Raw genomic sequence first — 21,763 nt, 5'->3', positions numbered from 1 at the left:
TGCTCAACGCGTAATTTAATTTATTCATACCGTTTCTTATTAAAGCGAATTCATTAGATCGCATCGATGATGCGATCCTTATATCACTACGTTTTTTTATAAAAACACAATGTGCTTCTTATTTCCAGCGATACGTGAATACGGTAGGAAATATAAATTAGCTGTACATCGTAATGCGGTTTAATTGCAAAAATAGGAGCGCGCGCTTATCGGCATTCGCGCTTATTTGCCACGTTGAGCATTTAGCGCAATAATAACGAGATGCATCGGTCAGATACGCGTACGGTGCTATAAATCATCGCCGGCAGATTCCTTTGCGTTCAGATCGCGCGTTACGACCGCCGACGCTCGATCGTTCCGGACGTTCGAAGAAAACCATTATCCACCAACGACTTCCGTTGTTAATATAACGATCACGGTAGCACCGCGGGACGATCGTTATCGGTGATCCTCTCTCGATGATTCCCCCGTTTGTCCGGCCGCGAGTCCTCGGAATTTCCCCCGCCGCGAATTTCCTGACGTGCGTCCACGTGACAAATACGCAGGATGCCACCAGACGGCGGCTATCGATACGCATCCGCCATTCGAACAGCCGTATATTACGGCTCGCTCTCGGATATGTATTTATGCTTCCCATATCATTTCGCAATTATCGATAACATCGTCAAGGCTTTTTGCAGGAAACAATGGGTCATTACTTGCCCGTTGTAGCCTGGTGCCTCTCCGTCTCTCTCTCTCTCTCTCGCTCTCGCCTTGCCTCCGACTTCGTCCGCGCTACACGCTCGTCCTCACCTCTCCCGACATTCGTCGATGATGCCATATGTGTGTCTCACGAGACGTCATACACATTGACGGATCGATACGCACACCTACGTCGCGCTTCACATCAACTAGATGACCGCGCAAAGCCTCCAACGTCGTTAATTTTACTTTCAGTAATTGTACCTTTTTATTTGAAATCAATATTTTTCTACGCGAAGATGAGTGGCGTCCGCGGCCTTTGTTTAACACGCACGATCGAGCCGGCTCATTTTCTCGTCTACGCCGCGGCTAGTTTGCAAACTGCATTCAAACCGTCGATCGGAGATTGTCAGCGTAATTCGAACTTGTTAATGAATGAACTGATCGCGAGTTACGTCATCGGCGGCCAATTATTGGCCGCAGAAGCGACAGGTCCGGTTTCCTTTCCGGCGAGCCGGTACAGAAGCGGTATAACCTGTTTGATTCGAACGATCGATCCCAAATCCCTTCCCGGATGCCTTCTATCGGATTGCCGCGAACGTGGATAAAGCGGACAGCGAGAAAAGAGAGGAGACGAAAGAGTCACGAGAAGAGGACAAGAATCGCAAGTGGGGGTGACTAGCTGGCGTACATACCGCGAGTGTAGCCGGGTATAGGTCGGTTCTCGAGGGCCAGGCTACTTTGAATATAAAAGCTGCTATAATTAATATCCGAGCCGGAACAACGGGACGGCGAACAATATTTATTACATACTTTATAGGTAAAGTTTAAAAAGGTAATCCCCCCTTTCTGTACTTAACGGTGCCATCGTTATTTTCGTATAAACCCTCTCGTTTCCTCTATCAATCGAAAAGTTTTGATTTGATTGAAAGAGCCGAACCGGTTCTTCCATCTCCGTGCTCGCGACGTTCGTTTGTACTTAACATTGATAAAGGGAATACGTCGCAATAGACACTGCGCATCGGCATGTTAATTAACGAGCTCTTTGCTCGTGATCCGGCAGATATAGTCGGCAAAAGTATTTCGTCGTTAATAGTCCCCTGAGAAACACGCTTTCGTCGCTCACGACGGAACAGTGCTCTTTTACATATCGATATGCACGAGCGATTTCGGCAGAAATGCAGAAACGCTCCGACATGTAGGTAGTCTAATTATTGCGACTAACATGCTAGGAATTAGAGGCAACGATGTTTACTCCACGAATATTAAGTAATATAATTAAACGTACGAAAATATTAACGCAGTAATGTAATTTACTGATATGTGGTACGCGAAAAAATTAAAAAGAAAAGATAACTCTTTTTTTATATTAGTCAATTAATAAATCGATATTTTTAACAGGGTACCTGCAGGTGGTTTAACGTAAAAGAGCGGCCGTCCGAATTCCGGTAATAAAGAATTGCGTTATTAAATGACCAAGCGCGATACAATGTCCGGGATCAAAGAAACTGCGACGCCAGCTTACTATTTCCTGCGCTGAGAATATCAAAGCAAGCCTCGCGCGCGGCTCAACGGGCTGTCGTTTCTATTTTTGCCGGCTTTTCGTAGCCGCGAAATTAGGTGCAGCCGGCGAGAATTGATTGATTTCGCGTCGCACGGCTCCGCAACGGTAATTTAACGATCCCGACCGCCGTGAAAAATTTGCGCAGCGTGCACACCTTAAGCGCAATCGTCTGCGCCGTTAAATCTCTGACTGCGTTGCAAAATTAAACCTCTTTAAAGCGAAATGGAGTACAATTTCGTGCGAGGTACAAAGTACCCATATCTCGGTAAACGGGACTACCGTTTATTGTTATTAATTCGGGAACGGTGATTATTTTTTTCTTCTATTAATTAATCTCGAAATAAGACCGCGAAATGTCTGCGGCGTAAAGTATTTACAGCAGTAAAGTTGATAAAAAATGCGAGGTCGTCTGTATTACGCGATACTGTTAAAACAAGCTCGAATCAGTTTTGCAATTTAACATAATGTTATCTTCGCCTCGCCTGTTCGATTGAATCGACGGAAAAATTGAAAACGCGATTTTTAATTCTCGCCGAGATAATTGAAATGCTATTACGAATATTAACTCTCATTATCGTCTCCTTCGTTTGTTACAGAGAGCAACTTCAGCGGAGAAAGAAATAGCCGCGCTAAAAGAACAGCTTGCCGCAACGAATGACAACAATTCTAAGACTGAGGGACACCAATTGTCTCAGCCTCCGCAGGGAAGCGATCAACAACAGGTACACGATGCCAGCAATCCCAGAAGGACGCCGAATAGCAACCTCGAGCAAGAGTTGCAGGCCAAAGACAAAGAGGTGCGTTAGATCAAACTTGAATCCTTTTACTAAAACGCTCTCGCGTATTGCTACGCGAATTACTGTAATCTTCAACTTTTCTTTTCCTATTTATTTTATTTTATCAATGACGGTAGATAAATAAGACAGTCGCGTAATTAACAGACACGGATCATGGTTCGCGAAAAAAATTGACAATATCGTCGTTCACTTCTCGAGCGATCGCACGGCTTAACTAACCGGGAGAGCGTGCAAAACCACCGCGTGTATGCTAGTGCGATTTCTGTGTGCAGACACGCGTGAGCCGCGGCATGTCGAGGTGAATGACTAACGTTGCTCGTGTTCGATATGCGCATTTCGTGGATTATTGTCCCTCACCTTCTTTATCCGCCTACACAATTCTGTTCCACGCAATCACGTTCGTACACCGCACGCATGTCTGACACTCACCTATTCGTAATAGATTGTTATCGCCATTCAAATTTTCAAACAATACTTCCCTAATCTAAGCATTTTAAATTTAATAGCCACGTGAAGTAGATAATTTTTCAAAAATTACTTGGATATATCATGCATCTCGGTATAAAATAATATACGGGGAAGAAAGTCAGCTGTCGTGATAAATTGCAATCAATTATTAAGAATTTTATCTATATCGGTATTATATTGAAAAATATGAATATATAAAGCATAATCAAATTTTCATCTAAATGCTAATAAAAATCTTGTTAAAAGTATAATCTTAATAAGCCTCAGTAAAGTATAATAAATATTATGTTACATTTAATATCGTTAAAGAAGATCGGGTTAATTCTCTGTACGACATTCATGCTACTTCTTACATGTGCTTCAGAAATTATATTGTTTATAAGTAGATTGGAATAAATTAGAGACAAAAGCCTTACATGGCGAGTCGCGTTTGGAGGCGGCGCCGTGATTGGCATACAAACGGCAGGTAATGAATTCGGGTGAGCCGTTTCGTAACTCTCGCGTGGCATTTTTCTCCCGAGAAAGATACACGATCGGGACCTAGATTCGCGATAAACGTTTCAAATTACCACGTCGCGTTTCCCGCAAAACTACACGAACTCTCGCCCGCAGCTATAAGTAGCGAACGTGACTAATGATATTCGATCAGCTCTATCAAAATAGATAACGAAGTCAATTTAGAAAAGCTGTAGTGCGCCGGGAATCTCGCATCGTATCGCTTTCCAGCATCGTCCATTAACCGTCGCCGTCCGATTGAATAGGTGCATCTCGGCATATATTTAGTAACGACGAACGGCATGTCGCGCGGACGCGGACGGCTCGGCTGGGTCGTTAAAGCGTCTGAACGCGGCGATGGCACGGATCTTTTATTACGATTTCGCCGGCCCGCGGTTTCGGAATCTCCGCGCGATAACATTATCGTATATTTATCGGGAGGGTAAATAACCCCGGGGAGAAAAGCGTGCGCTCGCGCGGTTTCGTTTTCGGGCAAAAATAGCCGCGACGGCCGTGCAAGCTCGCGTCTCCGAGAAGTTGCGCGAGCAACATTGCTCTCGTCTAACTGCCCGCTGCAATCTCGGGCTGCAGCGTGCAGCTGCCGCGTGACACGGATGAATGGAGATAATGACGGTCATCTCTCACTTTTACCGCCAAATATTCGACCTAATAAACTACGGTCGTCTCGTACGGGCGGCTCTGCTTTCTTGGGTCTCGTTTTATCTAGGGACAGGAGGCATCGGCGCGGTATGCCGTTACGCTTCTGCCTGATGTGCAATTAAAGTCGATTAATTGCAAGTAGGTGATTATATGCGAATGTACGTAGCGTGACGAAAATATCGTATCTGTCCTAGCATGTATTACGTGTATGCCTATTATGTCGTTGTATTAATTATTGTGCATTTAAAATTTTTTATCTTATTTTATTTTATTGGTGATAAAATTAGTAATTATGCGGGCACAATATTGATGCGCACATTTTTATTAGTTAAAAAAAAAATTAAAAAATAAACTTTTCTTTCGCCTGTTCTAAGCTACAGAAAAAAAAAAGAGCGTTCTATAGATAAAACTGCCAGTTGAACAAGGTATACAGGGCTATTCAAGTCGATAAATCTTCGAGAGGTAATATGGAATACGAGTTATCTACCGCTACTCGAAGCCTTTTTTCCCCGGAAGTGGTCAGGAAGAGCCTAAGTGGTAGTTGCACCCTTTAGTGCCGTGCACTTTGCGTGGTTTACGAAGCGGCGTGCAAGGAGGTCGAGCCCGTAAAAATCTTGCGGCAAAGGGAAAGGAGTGTGGCGAAAACGGTGGGAGGAAGCGTAACCTGTTAAGGGCGCATAATGCGAGAGGGGCGAAAACGGCGACGAGCAGGAGGGTGGCGGAGGATGGATGCACGAGTTCTTAAACAAAGCCAAAAACACTTAAAGCGGTGCGCGCGTGAGAAAGGAGTGATAAAAACGCCGCTAAGAGTTCAATAAGTATCCTCCTTAGAGCCAATAACAACCACTCCTCTTTTTTTGTCGCCTACAACCACCGTCCGCTCTTTCTCCGTTTCCCTTTGCGTCTCTTTCCCCCCGTCCCTTTAGGCCCCGTTGTCCCCGCGCGAGGAAAATCGTTTGCTTCGAAGGCTTCGAGTCTGTTGTAATCCCGGAGCCGATAATCTCCGATCCCGTCCCTCTTGTCAACGTCGTATCCTTGGTTCTTGTTCGTCCATCCCCTTGTTTCGAGAACGGCAAGGGGATGGCGCGCGTTCTCTTCTCACTGGCGGCGCCTTTTAACGGATAAGAATTTGCTTCGCGGACAATGTCTTTATTGAGAAGCCATCGCGCTCCGTAGAGCACCGGAATGATTTTTATTATCCGTCGATTAAAAAGAGGTAATGGCAGTTTCAAGTCCCTACCGAGCGGCGGAATGATTTAAGGACGATAATGAGGAGTAAATAATGCGATAGTGTCTTCGAAAGGGGGAGGGGGGGGATAAGAACGGGTATCTCAGAGAGTGAGGTAACTGCGCGATACTCGGGAGTACGCCCATGAATTATGGAGACTTCGGAAGTACGTTAGTTTATGACGGGTCGATAATTATCAGACACGTGCGTCAATGTATATATCGCTGCAGTTGATATCGTCTTTACTCCCTGAGCAGTTTTAGATATCTGATACCTGTTTACTGACATTAATAAATATTTCATATGATATAATAATTCCATAAACCTTGCTCTCAATTGTGAATAATTTTATTGCTAGAAGACGACATTCCCTCTACGTGCACGCGTATGATATTCCGTTTCATATTTCTTTTTTTTCTGCGCTGCAAATATATTACCTACGAAACGTGGAACAAAGTGGCGATGACTCTCGATTGCAAATCTATTTCTACGACTTATTATCTTAATATTTTAGACCTACCGATCTTATATATGCGAATCGTAACTTCGGCCACCAACTCTGTTACGGCACGTCTGTAATTTCAACAAGACATTGTAAGCGATCCACGCTGTCCCCGCGGTACCCTGTCCGTCACCCCCGAAGACAGGCTCGCGCATCGCGCATTTAAATCATGCGTTCCGGAAAGCGTCTCGCTCGCTCCGCCGAAAATAAATCACTCCCGTCGCGCATCTGAATCACGAACCGCGCGAGCAACGTTCAAACGAGATCGTCCGAAAACCCGGGATTTCTTTATTTTCGGCACCGTTAAGTCTACGCGTCACCCGTATCGCTTGCGATATCTATCGGCGTGCTTATCGTTCGATTTAAATCCGATACAAGCGGACGCGATATCGGCATGTTATTAGACGAAAGTCACTTTTTCCCGGATAGGATGTGGCCAGATATTAAAATTGTTGGCGACCGCGTAACATCCTATAAACACGGCAATAATAAAAATTAGCGCGATGGATAAAGCGGCGCGATAAGCGACCGTCCGCGATTCATTCCGTTTCCGCTTCCTGTCGCGTAACCACCGCCGGACGATATCGAAACGATGAGTATCGATGTAGGACAAACGTGCCCGAGCTGATGGCACGGTAGCAAGCATTCACGAATCCTCGATTAGGTCCCTCAACGAAACGCGAGGCACCGGCAATGTTTGCACTGCTTAAACTGTCGCGATAACGGTGGCGTTGACATTTCTCTACATTTTTCAGTCGCGAGGCAAGACACTCTATTGAGCATTCGCGGAATTTTCACCGCGCATATAATTGCCGTAAGTGCATACAAAGTGACTTGAGATGTTTCATCTAGATTTATCTCTCGATGCGAATAATAAATTACAATAGCGGAAATGTTCTCAATGTTTAGTCTTTGAGTTCCATCAACATCGCTGCCTCCTTGTCCCTGTTGCCGCAGAAATTGGATATAGTGACAATGATAACATACGCTCCACCACGAGGTGGCAGAGAGGCCTTCGGGGCCTTTGTGTAGCTTGTGTCGCGGCGACAAATTGAATTCGTCACGGCTGCGGCTCTAAATTCTCGCTATTTTGTTGCTGTACTTATCTTCAGTATTTTGTCGCGTCACCGGTCGCCTTACTTCCCGCAGCTGCTTGATCTTAATTAAACGCCAGAAATCTCTGGCAGCTTTAAAACTTGTAATAGATATTCATTTGTCCTTAATGTCTCACGTGCCGAGAGTCTCCAGTCGTAATTACGTCAAGTTATCATGGGCATTCTTGATCAATGAATAAAGAGAATCGCTGTTTCAACGTGATTTATCAAGACGCGATGACAAATTAGGGCCTCGCGTAAACCTCACAGAAACATTTTGACATTGCTGGAAAATTTTACATCCAAGCAAATACGTGACAAAAAAAAAAAAAAAAAACATCTTTCGCTCTTTCGAACGATAATTTTAAATTGCGGAAAATATGATTATTACATAATTACGTGACACGAATTTAATTTGCATTTATTGCAATTGGAAATTATTAATTATTCAATCTGGCTGTCACATCGATTCTCGAATATTTCACCGATTATCTCGGGGCAACGCAAACGCGGTGCGCGCTAATGATTGACAGTGATTGCTGCCAAAAGGCATAGTGGAAGTTCGAGTCATTTGATCGTTGTAACGTGACGAATGATTCATTCTCCTAGCAATTATAATTTAAAAAAAATATATATAATGCCCCCTCGGATATCTGTCAATTCGGTGACAATAATAATAGTAATAATAATAGCAATGCCCGATTTTACGATTCTGAGAGTTGTGTCAGATGAGTCTTTCGCGGAGTTCCGAATTATTTTATTTCGGATCGTTTTCTTTCGAGTCTCGAGACTCTCAAGGGGTGACAAAGAGACGGCAACGGAGGGAAAGAAGAGTGGAACTTCTGGCAGCGTGGCGAGATGAAAGAGACACCGTGATACTCGTGCCAAGGCAAATACGCTCGGCGAGTGTTTCAAAACACGTTGGCTAATGTACCGAGCGCGGGGGGGGTGGATCGAAAAATAACCGAGAGCGTTATCCGCGCTTCTTCTTCTCATGTCCTATTCCCGCGTGTCGTCCTACGAAGTGAGATTACCACTGGAACAACCGAGCCGGTCGTTTCGTGCAAAAGGCACAACAGAACATGTCTTTCTTCCCGTATCTTCGTTCGTTCGTAATATCGCGCCAAAGTAGCTGTACCACTCGAAGTGGACGCAACAGCACAAGCGTTGAACATTTAAACGTGATCCGGATTAAAGTTTTATATTTAATTTGTCCACATTTTCGACACTGTCTGTGCTCTATTTAATATTAAACGTGCAAGGCATAAATTAGATGACCAGCTGCCTGAAGCGGAATTTCTATTTCTTTCTTAGTTCGCATTAGTGACGAATTATTAAAAATTGCAAACGTTTGAGTACTCATTAAGAGGACAGATAATTAAAGCTACCAAAAAAAAAAAAAAAAAATTGAAAACATGTACCACAATTCAAATATTAAAACATTTGAGGTATATCCGTGTAATGATACGTTTGTTGTTTAAATATTGCGTTACGTGACAAGTTACAATTTACTCCGCGCTTCTTACGTGATTCTCAAGTCTAACTGCTCGAGTCTTATCTCATCATCGCAGACTTCTTCGTACGAGCCAATCGGAACCTTGTCCGTTTGTCGCAATTAACAACGAGATATCGGTATCGGACGCCATATTAGTAACGCCAATGATAGGCCCGCGAGAGTATATCCATAACAATATTACCATATTTACCCTGATAGGAAGATTTGCTGATAATTAGAGCGATAAGGAACAATCGACTGCGCAATACACGGCGATACGGCGCGACAAACAATCGGGTTCGCGGCTCGAACAAAACGACAAATTTTATCATGCCTCCGGCACGACGATTACGTGTCTGTATGTACACGCTATACATATAATGGATATACGGCATTACTTATCCGGGAAGTATCCGTGGCGCCATGCGCCATAAAACAGATTAGACTTACGTTGAACTGACGGATCTATCAATCGTCGGTGAAACTAGAAATTTGTAATTTAATGTTTAAATTTATTGATGAAAAAAACTAACCGTAAAAGTTTTCACAGCGCGCGTTAACTCGAGAAACGGATTGCTTTACAGACGTCAGTTTTACAAGCGCGATGTAAAATGTAATAATTTTTCTTTTAAATATCATATCCGTATGTCTCGTCGGGGATTCACCTTGCGGTATTCGCAGAAGGGATTCGCGGTTGCTTTCGAGGGTTTCGACTCAAGCGCACTGGCCGGTCGAAAGGACTAAAAGGGAAAGAGAGTATGTAGTCTGGCAAAAATCTGAGAGTATTTGCACTCAAGCGAAAATGACGTGGAGTTAGAGGTGCAGTGGGGTGTTTGCCGTATTCGCGGCTTCTTTCGAACGTTAAGAGAAACCAATATCGTCAGAAATATTCATTTCGCGAGTTTCGAATAGAACAAGATGTATGAATTCGTGATAAAACGCATTCGCTTACGCCCGTTTTTTTTTTTTTTTTTTTTGCCTTTCTTACTTCGAAAATTCGTATGTGATCGATCTAAATGTTAGTTTCACGGTTATTACAGTTGCCGGCATCGATGTTTCGAATACGATATTTGCAATTTGATTCGACGTCATCGCGATATTTTTCTAATATTTTTTTTTAATTTGCTCTCAATATCATTTAATACCAATTGATAACAGTATATTAGTCTGATTAAACGCGGGCAAACATTTTGTTGCATCAACGTTTTCCGTATAATTCAAAAGCGAATTATCCGTAGGCAACGTTCTCGATCTATATCACCTAACCCGTGAGCGCAATCAGGAATAGCCGTGCTCTCCCTCGAGTTGCACGCGGTAAAGGAAAAAAGAGGGAGAGGAAAGACGACCGGCATGCTCCATCATCGTCGGCTGAAACATTAATTAGAAAATCTGAATAATTAGGAACTAACTTTTGCGCGACGTGTAAAACTCGTTGCGCCCCTCCGATTCGCGCACGGACGGTGTACACGTGTGTGCGATGCGTAGTTGCGTCTGTTTCGCACTCCGCAGTCGGAGGGAGTCCGTTTTCCTCACCGCCTACCTCGGCGGTAAAGCGGAGGGAAACGCAGAAAGCGAACGGCAGAGAGGCTCACCCTTCTGCACCTTCGGTCTTAGCTTTTTAAAAAAGGTTCTCCAGTTCGAACCGATCGATCGACCTCATACTCTCTTTCACATCGAGATCTGTATCTGGTCACGGGGCTCGCTGATTGTATCGTAATTACGGTTTTAAATATACTTGATAGAGCACGCGAACTTACAGACTCTGCGATAGGGGTAGGGAGGAGGGGTGGCGGTCGGCGCTGTGAGGTAAGGTGGAGGTGAAAGGAGACAGTTAATGCCCGTGCCCTTCGATTTAACGTCAACACGAGCGCGCTTGAGGTGTATTGCAGGTAGCACGCTTACACAGGGGATGGTTGTCGGGCGGGAGGGAGGTCGGACAGGGTGGCGGGCCGCTCGGCCACCTCATCGGTAGGCAATCTTTTCTTATCGGGTCACAGGAGATTTATAGAAACGAGCCGCGATGGCGTATTGTCATGACTTGGCCCCGTGCACGTCAAGTCGATCTGGAACGCGATATATGCTGGTGTGTGGGTGTCTACGTGTCTATACACCCGCCGGGGTTTACGTGTGTCGGTGCACGACGGAAAGTAGCTACCAGATGGAATTATTACTCACAACCGTGACTAAGCCGGGTTTGAAAATTACGTGCTCGATCCGCAAAGACGATACACCGCAAAATATGCCGGTCTCTATTGCGCCGATCAAAGGATTGTGAAGTTCGCGATCGTTTGCGCCGTTAAATTATTACTGCGCGCGGCGTGCATAGTTCTAGTCAAGTCGAACTTGATGTATCAGACTTTCTTGCACTATACACTGCGGTCCTATGTAGTAATTTCAGAGCGTTTGTGCTTATTATCGAGTGCCATAGGTAGGGTCATTATAGGCATTGTTGAAAGAAGTTCTGATTTCTGGTGTTATGTTTAAGAATTATTGTAAAGAAATGTGACTTATTTTATTTTCAGTTTAACTCACTCTATTTATTATTTTATATAAAATTATCACTTGCACATATAATTAATCCGCCTTGCTAAAATTGCATACTTGAAAAATAATGAAGAATATATAAAAATACATTACTGAAAATAAAATGTGACATATCTCTACATTTCTAAAAGCGCGAATCTTAAGACTGATATTTCTTGAGATTTTATTACACGAAGAAGAGCAAAAATGAGATAATAAAATTGATATGCGCCTCAAAAGCTGCATTGAGAAATAAAGCTATCGTATTTTTAATTTGCGATTATTTGCTAAATGTTGGAAAATTTTTCGCAGACAAAGTTATTCATATCACGATCGTTTCGTGGAAAATCGTATGGATAGTTGAATTCGCTTTTTTTTCACCGCCTTCTTTCGATCGACACTTTTCTCTATTGGTCAGCCAAATATCGCCTTCCAATCTCACCGAAGAAGATAATACCGAAAGGATGAAGCTCTCCTGTCGACGTCCCGAACGCGCGTTCGCGCACGTGAAACGGAAGAGAGTACCGGCAGAAAAACGGCGGCGTCTCTCGAAATTAATTCTTTTTTTCTCCGAGAGATAAAAACCTAACGAAGCCGCGCGCGCGAGCTTTATTACGCGAAAGCGAACGACGGAAGAGAGGTATATACGGACGGACGTAGGTGGAGACTCCGAACGAGAGAGCGAGAGAGGAGTGCGAAAGAGAATGGGAACGAGATAGAGACACATGCGGGGAGAGGGATTGATATAGATGTTCCTGGTGGCGATGGCGATGGGACGAAGGGTGGACGCGGGAGCCGGAGAAGCGGCAGAGGGGACGACGGAGGGGGCGGCCGAGACACAAATACGCTGAAAATTAGATTCATAACTTTTCTGCTGCGCTTTCGCGGCGGAACGACTAAAGGCTGCCCGGGCTAGTTAAAAATTCCGTGTGCCCGCGAATATCAGTCCCTATCTCATCCTCATTCTCATCCTCATCCTCTTGCCTGCCTTCTCTCCGCGCGCGCGTGTGTGTGCGTGTATGTATCCATCTATATAAAAAAATCCCACCTTCGCCGTACATGCGAGAGGTGGTGGACTACCCTCCTGCACCGACACCCTCCTTCTCACTCTCCTTCTTCTCCACCCTCGTTCCTCTCCTACGATTCGCACGCACGGTTATATCCTACCTATACCTTTCTCCACCTACAACCTACACGCCTCCATCGTCCAGACGGACGACGGGAATTATCTCCGTTTTTCCGCAAACGCGATTAACCAGAAACGTCGTTCAGCAAGCCCTCCGGGCCCTCTCAACCGGCAGGGATATCCTCTTCCTCCCCGTCGCGCTATCTCGCTCGCTCCTCCTTTGGCTTTCGACTCGACTCGACTCCGCCGATTGATAATTCACGATTAATCCTTCGCGAGAGCGGACTTCTCCCATGCCGCCCCGGGGCTGCCTCGAGTTCACGGCGAATTTCGTGGCAGCCGATAATTTCATTGTACTTGAAATCCGAGACGCGAGAGAGAGGAAAAAAGGGATGCGCGCTTCTTGCTAAGGGAATTCAGATCCTGAACGACGGGAATCACGATCGAACCGACTAAAGCGGGCTTCCTATGATAACGAGCAGCGGTTTCCGCGGTTTGCGATTATCGATACCGCTAACTTCCACGTAATTGATAGCCGAGCTCCAGTTTCTTTACTCGAAACGAGTATTGCATGTAATAAAATATGATTAATAACTAGCGCGCGCTTCCTACGTTCGTGTGCATATAAGCACGAAGTGCTAACTCGTACGATTGCAAATGTGTCTCTTCCTATGCTTAGCTTACTGCACGTTTGACGGTCCCAAAAAAAGCATTTTTGATGCTTTAAACCATATCGTCACTTTTTATTTTATCTCACCTACGATATTCTGCCCAGATTTTTATATCTTAAAATTACTGGAAAATATGCTCATATTTTTAACAGAATCTGCTTTCAAGACATTTATTCACGTATGCCCGGCACGTAACTCTCATGGCCATCGTAGCGACGGCGCGTTTTTCGATGAATTTATTTCAAGCGACAACTCGTCACGGGTCGATGGTTATAATAATAAATGTCGGCGGAGAACAGCGTATTGTCAGCCGCGTTTCTTTCTGACGATAAAACTCTGTATTATATGCTATGTACATACGCTCGAACGTCGAATGCCAGATATGTATCTCGTCGATTGGCAGAATGTCAAAGCATCGTTAGTTGACTTGCGAGGTGTTTGCGCGAAACTTAGAAATATAGAATTGAAAGTGCAATAATAACGAGGCATTCCTTGGCGCGGCCACGCGAACGGCGAAATATTAAATAAATCGAACAAACACCGACCGTGAAATGAGAAACGGGTGGAGAGCACTCGTAAATAATATTCATTGATCCTATCTAACGTAGCTGGTGCATTTTATCCCGAAGGCCTTCCGAAATCGTTACAGTGACAGTTTCGTAATCGCTTGAATTATATATTCAGCGGAATATTTCGGCAGTCACTTTGGCCGACGTAGAATGTTTCTCTGTTTATTCGCACGCGTCTCTTTATTTGCCGAAGTAAAAAAAACAACGCATAAATTATTCATTTGCGTACGTGAATAAATTTAGAGCGTTAAGTAAATCGAGCCGAGATATGATCCTATTTTGACGGAAGATGTAAAGAACTAATTGTCCATAACGGTATAATGAAAATCATGCGACTCACCAGTTTGATGCGCAGCAGCGGAGGTATTGTTACTGCAATAATCTGAAACAAATATAATAAATATTGTAATTATTTTTTTTTAATTTAATAATAAAAAATAAAGTATTAAACTATTATCAAAAAATCTGTTGTTGAAACGACAAAGTTAAAATTTTTGTAAAATAAAAAAGAGATTCCTACCCTTGGGTTGCTCCGCTGAAGCGTGATGCCCGTCCCGGGCCTGCTCCTCCTCTCAGATGGGAGTCGTCCTTCCGCGCACTGGACACTTCCGAAATTCTCAACCGAGTGACACTGTTCTGTGAACAAATAAATTATACATTGTTAATCAATTTAGAATTATAAATATGCTAAAAATAATTTCCACCGTTAAAAAAAAAAATTAGACGCGCCTCTAATTACTTTTTTAATTAAACCAATAAAAATTTAGTTGTATATTATTTAAATAACAAAGCTAGTAATGACGTGCAAAAGAAAACTGATACTTACCACAGAATTACTTCTTTGAAGCAGGATGATTTTTTTGGTCCTCTTCCACTTCCTCCACCACGTCCTTCTCCTCTCAGGATGTCCAGGATGTTGAGTTTTTCTCCTCCTTCTCTCAGGATGTCTAGGAAGTTGAATCTTTTTTCAACGGCAGAACAGTCCTCTCAGTCCTCTTCTGGATCTAAAACAAAAAACAATTTAAATGGTTAGCATGTTTCGAATAATGCAAATTATAAAAATTAAGTACCCTGCATTTTAATTGATTACACTTAATCTGTGTAAAGTATTCGCATTACATACGTACGTACATATACTCTACACGTATATATTATCGATCGCTAAATCACAGTTAACATTTATATCTTATTCAAAGAATGTATTATTTAACGAGTATTATGTACAACTCACTATGCGTGTGTTTTGGTGCCGGTCAATCGATGGGATATTCCTTGCGCTTAACATAAACACCGCGCGAGCCACATAGGTGCGTGTTACCTACTCGAACGCCGGGGACAGAATAGAAGGGGAAATGCCTACCTCTCACCGCGCTCCCCGCGCCTACGCCGTTGCTCGAGTCTCTAAAGCTACGGAAATATAACGCGTTGTATAAAACAATTTACGACAATATTCTATCTACTATCATTATCACATTATGACAAAGGTATGCGCACTAAGAACGCCACGGTTCTCGCCCGTAAAATCTTAGCTTTGCCGAGCTCCGACTGTACCGATTGACGACGCGAAGAGACGCAAATTTAATGTAGACGAAAATGGCAATTAGACTTACTTTAGGGACAAAAGAAATGGTCTCATCGGCTTTCCGCGTATGGAGGATCGATGGGAGAAGGTTTCTGACGCTGGATTACGGGTCTTGGTCCACCGATTAGAAATATTTCAGCGGGAACAGTCGGAGCGTCTCCGCGTACGTCGTGACTGCTCGAGCACCAAGAAGGAAAGAGAGAGAATGATGGCTGCTCTGCGCGCGACACCTTCGTCCCCCGCGCTCCGCGCTCCCCGCGCCCTACGCTTCTTGAGTCCCCGTGCGCTGCGAAAATAATGCGGTGTACAAACTATTCCCGGGCAATATTCAATACACTATTACTATCCTGCTATCGCGACCGTATGCCTACTGAAAACGCTGCGATTCTCGCCCGTAAAATCTTAGCTTCCCCAAGCTCCGACTCTACCGATTGACGACGCGAAAAGACGCAAATTTAATGTAGACGAAAATGGCAATTAGACTTACTTTAGGAACAAAGGAAATGGTCACAACTGTTTTCCGCGTATGGAGGATCGATGGGAGAAGGTTTCTGACGCTGGATTACGGGTCTTGGTCCACCGATTAGAAATATTTCAGCGGGAACAGTCGGAGCGTCTCCGCGTACGTCGTGACTGCTCGAGCTCCGGGAAGGAAAGAGAGAGAATGATGGCTGCCCCTGCGCGCGACACTTACGTCCCCCGCGCCCCGCGCCCCGCGCTCCAAGCGCTGACCGCCAACTACAATTTAGCGCCTTATACAATTAATATATTATACATCTATATCATATCGATGATTAATCAAATATTAACTTTACTGTATCATGAATCTGTAAAGAGATACATCGTGGTATTCGTCGATTAAATAAATCGTTCGTAGTTTTCGTAATTATCATAAAGAACTAAATTAATGTTTAAATGTATATTTAAATTAAATTTAAAAAAACGGGAGATGGTTAAAGTATCAAATAAGATACGTACGGCACGTATATCCATAGTTCGTTGCCAAAAATTATTAAATGTAAAACTTTCTTTGACGTAGAACAGGCGAGAATAAAAAACGCGTGCTCTGTAATGTTTAGTATTAATAAAAACTACATTCGCTATAGAATTGCAAGTGGAATCGGAAGCGGTTAATGGATATAAAAACGAACTGCAGGCAAAAGTATCAGTATCACGGATTATCATTGGAAATTCTTTTGTCTTTTTTCAGTCTAAATTTTTTTTTGTAGTCTAAATTGCTTGATCCTTCCGCGTCTTTCTTTATGCGAAAGAGATGTGGCTCCATATACGTAGCTTCCCCTCCGTAAAGCCAGATTGTATTGAGCCTCAATGAGGACATAACTTATCAGTCGTTCGTTTTCAGTGATGGAGCCCTCTCGGCTCCACCTTCGCTTTTACGTCGGCACACAAGTATATGATATTTAAAATTAATCCTTCCTTTGTGCTGCCTCACTGCCTGCCCGCCCGCTCGCTCGGCTGTCTGTCTGTCTGTCTGTCTTTTTATCGTACCGATATGGAGTCGTATAAATTTTACTCCATTATTCGTTCCGTTCGCGGTCGGGGTCGGGGGTAAGAGGCGCGGAGTTAAGAGAGATCGGCAGCGGGGAAAGAGTGCGGGTGGCCCCGAAGGAGGGGAGAGAGTGGTTTGATTCCGGAAGAAGGGGAGCGACGGTCTTTTTGTCGTCTTTTTGTCTTTGCCGCTGTACCGCGAGGCTTTCATTTCGAATCCTCAATCACCGACGGTGATCAATCACAATTGAACTCGAGCGATGAGGACGCGGTGGGATGAAAAAAAAAGGCGAGGAAACAAGCCGAGCAAAAAACCGGGACGGAAGACGCGACGAGGCGTCAACGCGAACTCGGATCTCAGATGCTGAATGTTGCATGCTCGAGCACGTGCAATGCAGAGCGGATCAAGCGAGACTTGATCTCGCCGATTTTTTAAGAGCGGTGGAAATAGACCCACGATTAAATTTGTAACTCTTTTTAAGTCGATGTACGGATATATGCCAATCGCGGCGACGAACTCTAGGCGGAATCGTTGAACGTATAACGTACATCGCGGATAAGAATACACGCAAAATCGCGACGCGGATACGCCAAACAGTTACGTCGGCATTAAGTAGTGATGCCCGCCCGCAAGTCAGACGAAAGGGTGAGGGTTCGCTGGGTTCGTAGGATTCGAGCCAGAAGGTAGAGAAGGTGGAGGTAGCTCAGGTCGGTCCGTGAATGCCTTTTGATGCTACCCCACCCGCGATCCGAAGGATAATGCACAAACCAAAGGATAATTCCCGATACGGGGACGAAATCCGAGCGGAAGAGCGGGGAAAAGAAGGGGGACGGGGCGCGGAGGGCGCGGGGTGGCCGGGGCAAAAAACTCTTATTTAAAAATGTATTTACCGTCTGGCTCGCAAGAATCGCCATCCGCCTGGAAAGTTCGCTTTTTACCCTTCTGCTTCTGTTTTCGAGGGTGTGCAGGTGCGTGTACATACACGCGCGCGCGTATATGTGCGAGTCCGCTTACCGCTTTATCCGCGGAGATGTAGAAATCGTGGGGAGGACGCAGATACGGGAGGCGAGCATCTACCCATTCTGATCTACACGTGTGCCCGAAGCCTGTGTACGTACGCGTGTCCATGTAGAGGTTTGCCCGCGACTCCTTCGTCCGTCTGTCGCTTTTCCGTGCTTGAACGCCAGACGCTTGAACGCGAAAGCTTTTCAGATCGACGTGGAGGCACGTAGATTCGAGACCGAAACGATGGACAAAGGGAAGACTGATAACCCTCGATGTAACTCGTGGTAATCGTGATGGACGCGAATATGAGCGAAAATCAAATTGTTAAAATGTAATAATTATAATATACTTATCATTGTGCATTCATTAACGTTTTAAATTTATATAATTATAATAACGCAAGATTGTAAGAGAACAATCTTACTTTTAAAAATCTATATGCACGTACTATTTGAAATTTCTGTCGCATAATTTATCTAGATTTCGCTGGTTTGGCACAACAAAGGACTGACCTCTCGCGATAGAAATGTCGATTCGGCTATCTGTTCCTAATCCTAATATGAATTTTCGATGGCCCGGAGGGCATCAAAGAGTTCAGTTTCATCGTGCGAAAATAGATTGCGGCGTGTCGGACATTAAATGGATAAATTGCATGAGAGGCCGAGCCGCGGGATATAGCGCGGCGCGCGATAACACGTGGAGATTACAGACGCGGTAGCGCCATTGTCTTGAGTGTCGGTAGCTTAACTTTTATCGGGCGAACGCATATTCACGTGCACGTGTATACGTAGACGCGGGCCTGGAAGTATGGTGCAACCTCGGCAATCGTTTCGCCGGCGGTGCCGTTAGCCGATTCCGAACTTTGCCACGCGGCAGTCCGCGGGAAATGTATCTGGGATAGATGGATGAAATGTAACTATCAAAGTTGGCGATCGCAGCACGACGGCATTCCCCCGTCCGCACCGGCGCTGCAACTTGCCACCCTCCCGATACTCACCCCCTTCGCGTTCATCCTCGACGCTTGCTCACAATTTATATTACGGGCGAGGTGCGCATATAATTAATTTAATTAAACGCTCCGCGCTGAAAATCGTCCTATTAGTTCGGCAACTTTTGACGGCTGTTACCTTTCTGTCTACCTCTTTCCCTCCGGCGCCCCGTCCTTTCTCTTTCGTTCTCTTACCCTCCCCCGCTTCTCTTTCCCGCCAGTTTCTACCATTTATTCTCCCTACTGCCATTCGCTCTCTTGCTCGCGTGCTTGTTATTCTCACGCTTTCCGTTCGTTACTTTGCGACACAAACGTGGAGATTTTTTAATGCCGTAAGTGTAAATACAACGCTGCGCTTCCGTCTGTTTGTTCCACCTTGCGAGAGTGCAATTTGTAGTCGCTTTTCTGCATCGCAATTTGTATCACTCGCGTTATTGTTAATTAAATTCCCTCCTCTCAGCATTGTGACAGAATACCGTATTCAAGAATGTGATTACGATATGACACGTTAAATTATACTGCAAGACAGTCTCGTTTGAACGTCCATCTTATTTAAATATTGCTGCCTTTTATTATCACCGGCTTTCTTCCGACGCAATTGCCAGTACTGCGATAGCACGTGTTACTTCGTTTTTGCATCCCGATCTCTGTAGAACTCGAAACTTATTTTTTACGTTCCTTCTGAGTATATCGTCTCCGTTAAATCGTACTCCGCCAAGACGAATTTTACCGTGCGAACAATTTCGAAAAAAAACGCAATAAAATCGGTAATGAAAAGAAATTACGCGGACGCGGGAAACAAAGGGTCGCAAAGATACATTTTGACGTAGTAGCGTGCCAATTATAACGCGATATATTCGCTCTTGTGTCGCTCGCTCTGCGCCACGCGCGGGATTTCTTTTACGTCATTTCGCGTTGATTATTCTCCGACTCGTCGTTTCAAACGGCCGCTTTGCGCCGCTCATATTTCGCGAAAATGTACGCGACGTGTCGCAATATTTCTCTGTCCTTTCCAAAGGTACTTGTTGAAGCAAAACTTTCAGCTTGTTTGACAAATGTTGGGTACCGCGCAGCCATCCAAATATCTATGGCGGAGTCAATTACTCTTGGCAGTCCGAAGTCGACGGTGGGCGTTAATGGGTTAATTCTGATGACAAGAAGTGGCAATGCCAACGCACACGAAAATACAATCCTCAAGAAATCTATTAGCCGCGTCGGGATACGTCGGAGTAACGTTTAGACAATGATATCTCTTTTATCGACCTTTTTTTTTTATCTGCCCGTTTAGCTGCAATCGCGGCAGGATGTAAATGGAAAATATATCGTTATTAACTATAATCGTTGTTTTGTATAAATTGATTTAAACTCCGAAAGATTTTTGTGAGCTATTTGGAAAAGCATACAGATTACTATAGAAAGTTGCTCTCTAATCTTATCCTTCTCTTCCCCCCATTAGAATACCGCCCCTTCTAAAATGTCCTTCTCTCCCTCATTTTCTCCTCTCTTTATCCATGTATTTCCCTTGCGGTCTCGAAAACTCATCCTTTCTCTCTTTCTTTCTCTCCCTCTTTCTCTCTCTCTTCCTTTCTTATACGTTCTAACCGGATTTCCTGATTCTCTTTCCCTGCTCCCTGGCATGCATCCACGCTTTGTCATTTGCTTAGGGTCAATCTGCGTCGTTGGTCCTCTGGAAATCCCTTCGTTGCTGCCACCACCAGTATCTCCTATCCTAGAGATCACTGATCGTAATTCGATCTGACTGCAGAGTGGCACAAAGGTGGCCAATGATCACCCATCCTGCGATTGTAATGCTTATCGCCTGCCGCCTCCGGGCTGCGTCCAACTGACAAGGCTCGCACAACCCTCTCCAACGTCTCTCATTAAGTATTCGCGTCCACGACTATTCGAAGGATTTCCTTTGTAATAGACATTGACGCAAGTTCGGTAAATGATAAACGATAAACTTGGACAAGTCGTAAATATAACATTGCTTGCAACATCTTCTCAAATGTCTGAATTTATAGAGTATTAAGCAATAATTTGCGAGTTATATAATTCAATAATTGCCTCATCCATACAAAATATTTGAATAGATCGATAACTTGCCGCTGGTTAGGTATTGAGACGCATACTACTTTATGTTCGTGCGCACTGATAGAGCCCGAAGAAATCTTTATCGGCCTGAACTGAAAGAGATACGATAGAATCGTGTACAACGGATGGCGCGTAATAGTGTGGGTATCTTTTTGAACGAGGGCAATAAATGACCTGCAACCTTTCCGAAGTACAGTGGTGACTGTTTCGAAAATCATTTGCTGCTACATGATTACGGCTCTAAATACCGCGCTCGCGACAAACAATAATGTGACGCGCACGAATTAATTATTTTTGTTACTAGACTTTACTTATTATTTTTAATATGTAATTATCTTTTTACAATATTTTATTTTATTGCAAAAAATTAATAAAACATTATTTTAATATTAAATAATAAATTTAATTTCTAGAAAATAAACTTAAAACGAACAGTGCGTTATACCGTCGTTATAAATTTTTAATTAACGCGTCGGTGCTTATCATTGAATAGTTACATAAATAATATTACGATACGGAAGTTATTTCACAGTATTAACTTCTTATCGATATGGAAGTATAAATTCGGCGCCATTGGATATTGAGCTTGTTGCGGGAAGCTGAGGTTATCGATAGAGAAATAAAGAAGTTTATACATTTCGGCTAATCATGCGTCAACGTTTGATCCAATAAAATAAGTTACTGTGTTCTTTGATGTACGTATTAAGGATG

At 44.0% G+C, this 21,763-nt stretch overlaps 1 protein-coding gene across 4 annotated transcripts in view; it reads left to right on the top strand.

The window, feature by feature from the left end:
- Nucleotides 1–21,763, top strand: part of Cut (homeobox protein, cut) — a 131,870-nt gene that overhangs the window by 64,381 nt on the left and 45,726 nt on the right. For all 4 annotated transcript variants that reach the window (XM_070663477.1, XM_070663479.1, XM_070663478.1 and 1 more), the window contains one exon: nucleotides 2,842–3,042. In XM_070663477.1, the coding sequence (XP_070519578.1) occupies nucleotides 2,842–3,042 (201 nt within the window). The remainder of the gene's footprint in view (nucleotides 1–2,841; nucleotides 3,043–21,763) is intronic.

Source organism: Cardiocondyla obscurior, linkage group LG11 (assembly GCF_019399895.1).
Source record: "Cardiocondyla obscurior isolate alpha-2009 linkage group LG11, Cobs3.1, whole genome shotgun sequence".
In the NCBI taxonomy this organism is placed as follows: domain Eukaryota; kingdom Metazoa; phylum Arthropoda; class Insecta; order Hymenoptera; family Formicidae; genus Cardiocondyla; species Cardiocondyla obscurior.
This window is presented reverse-complemented; position numbering and strand designations above follow the sequence as displayed.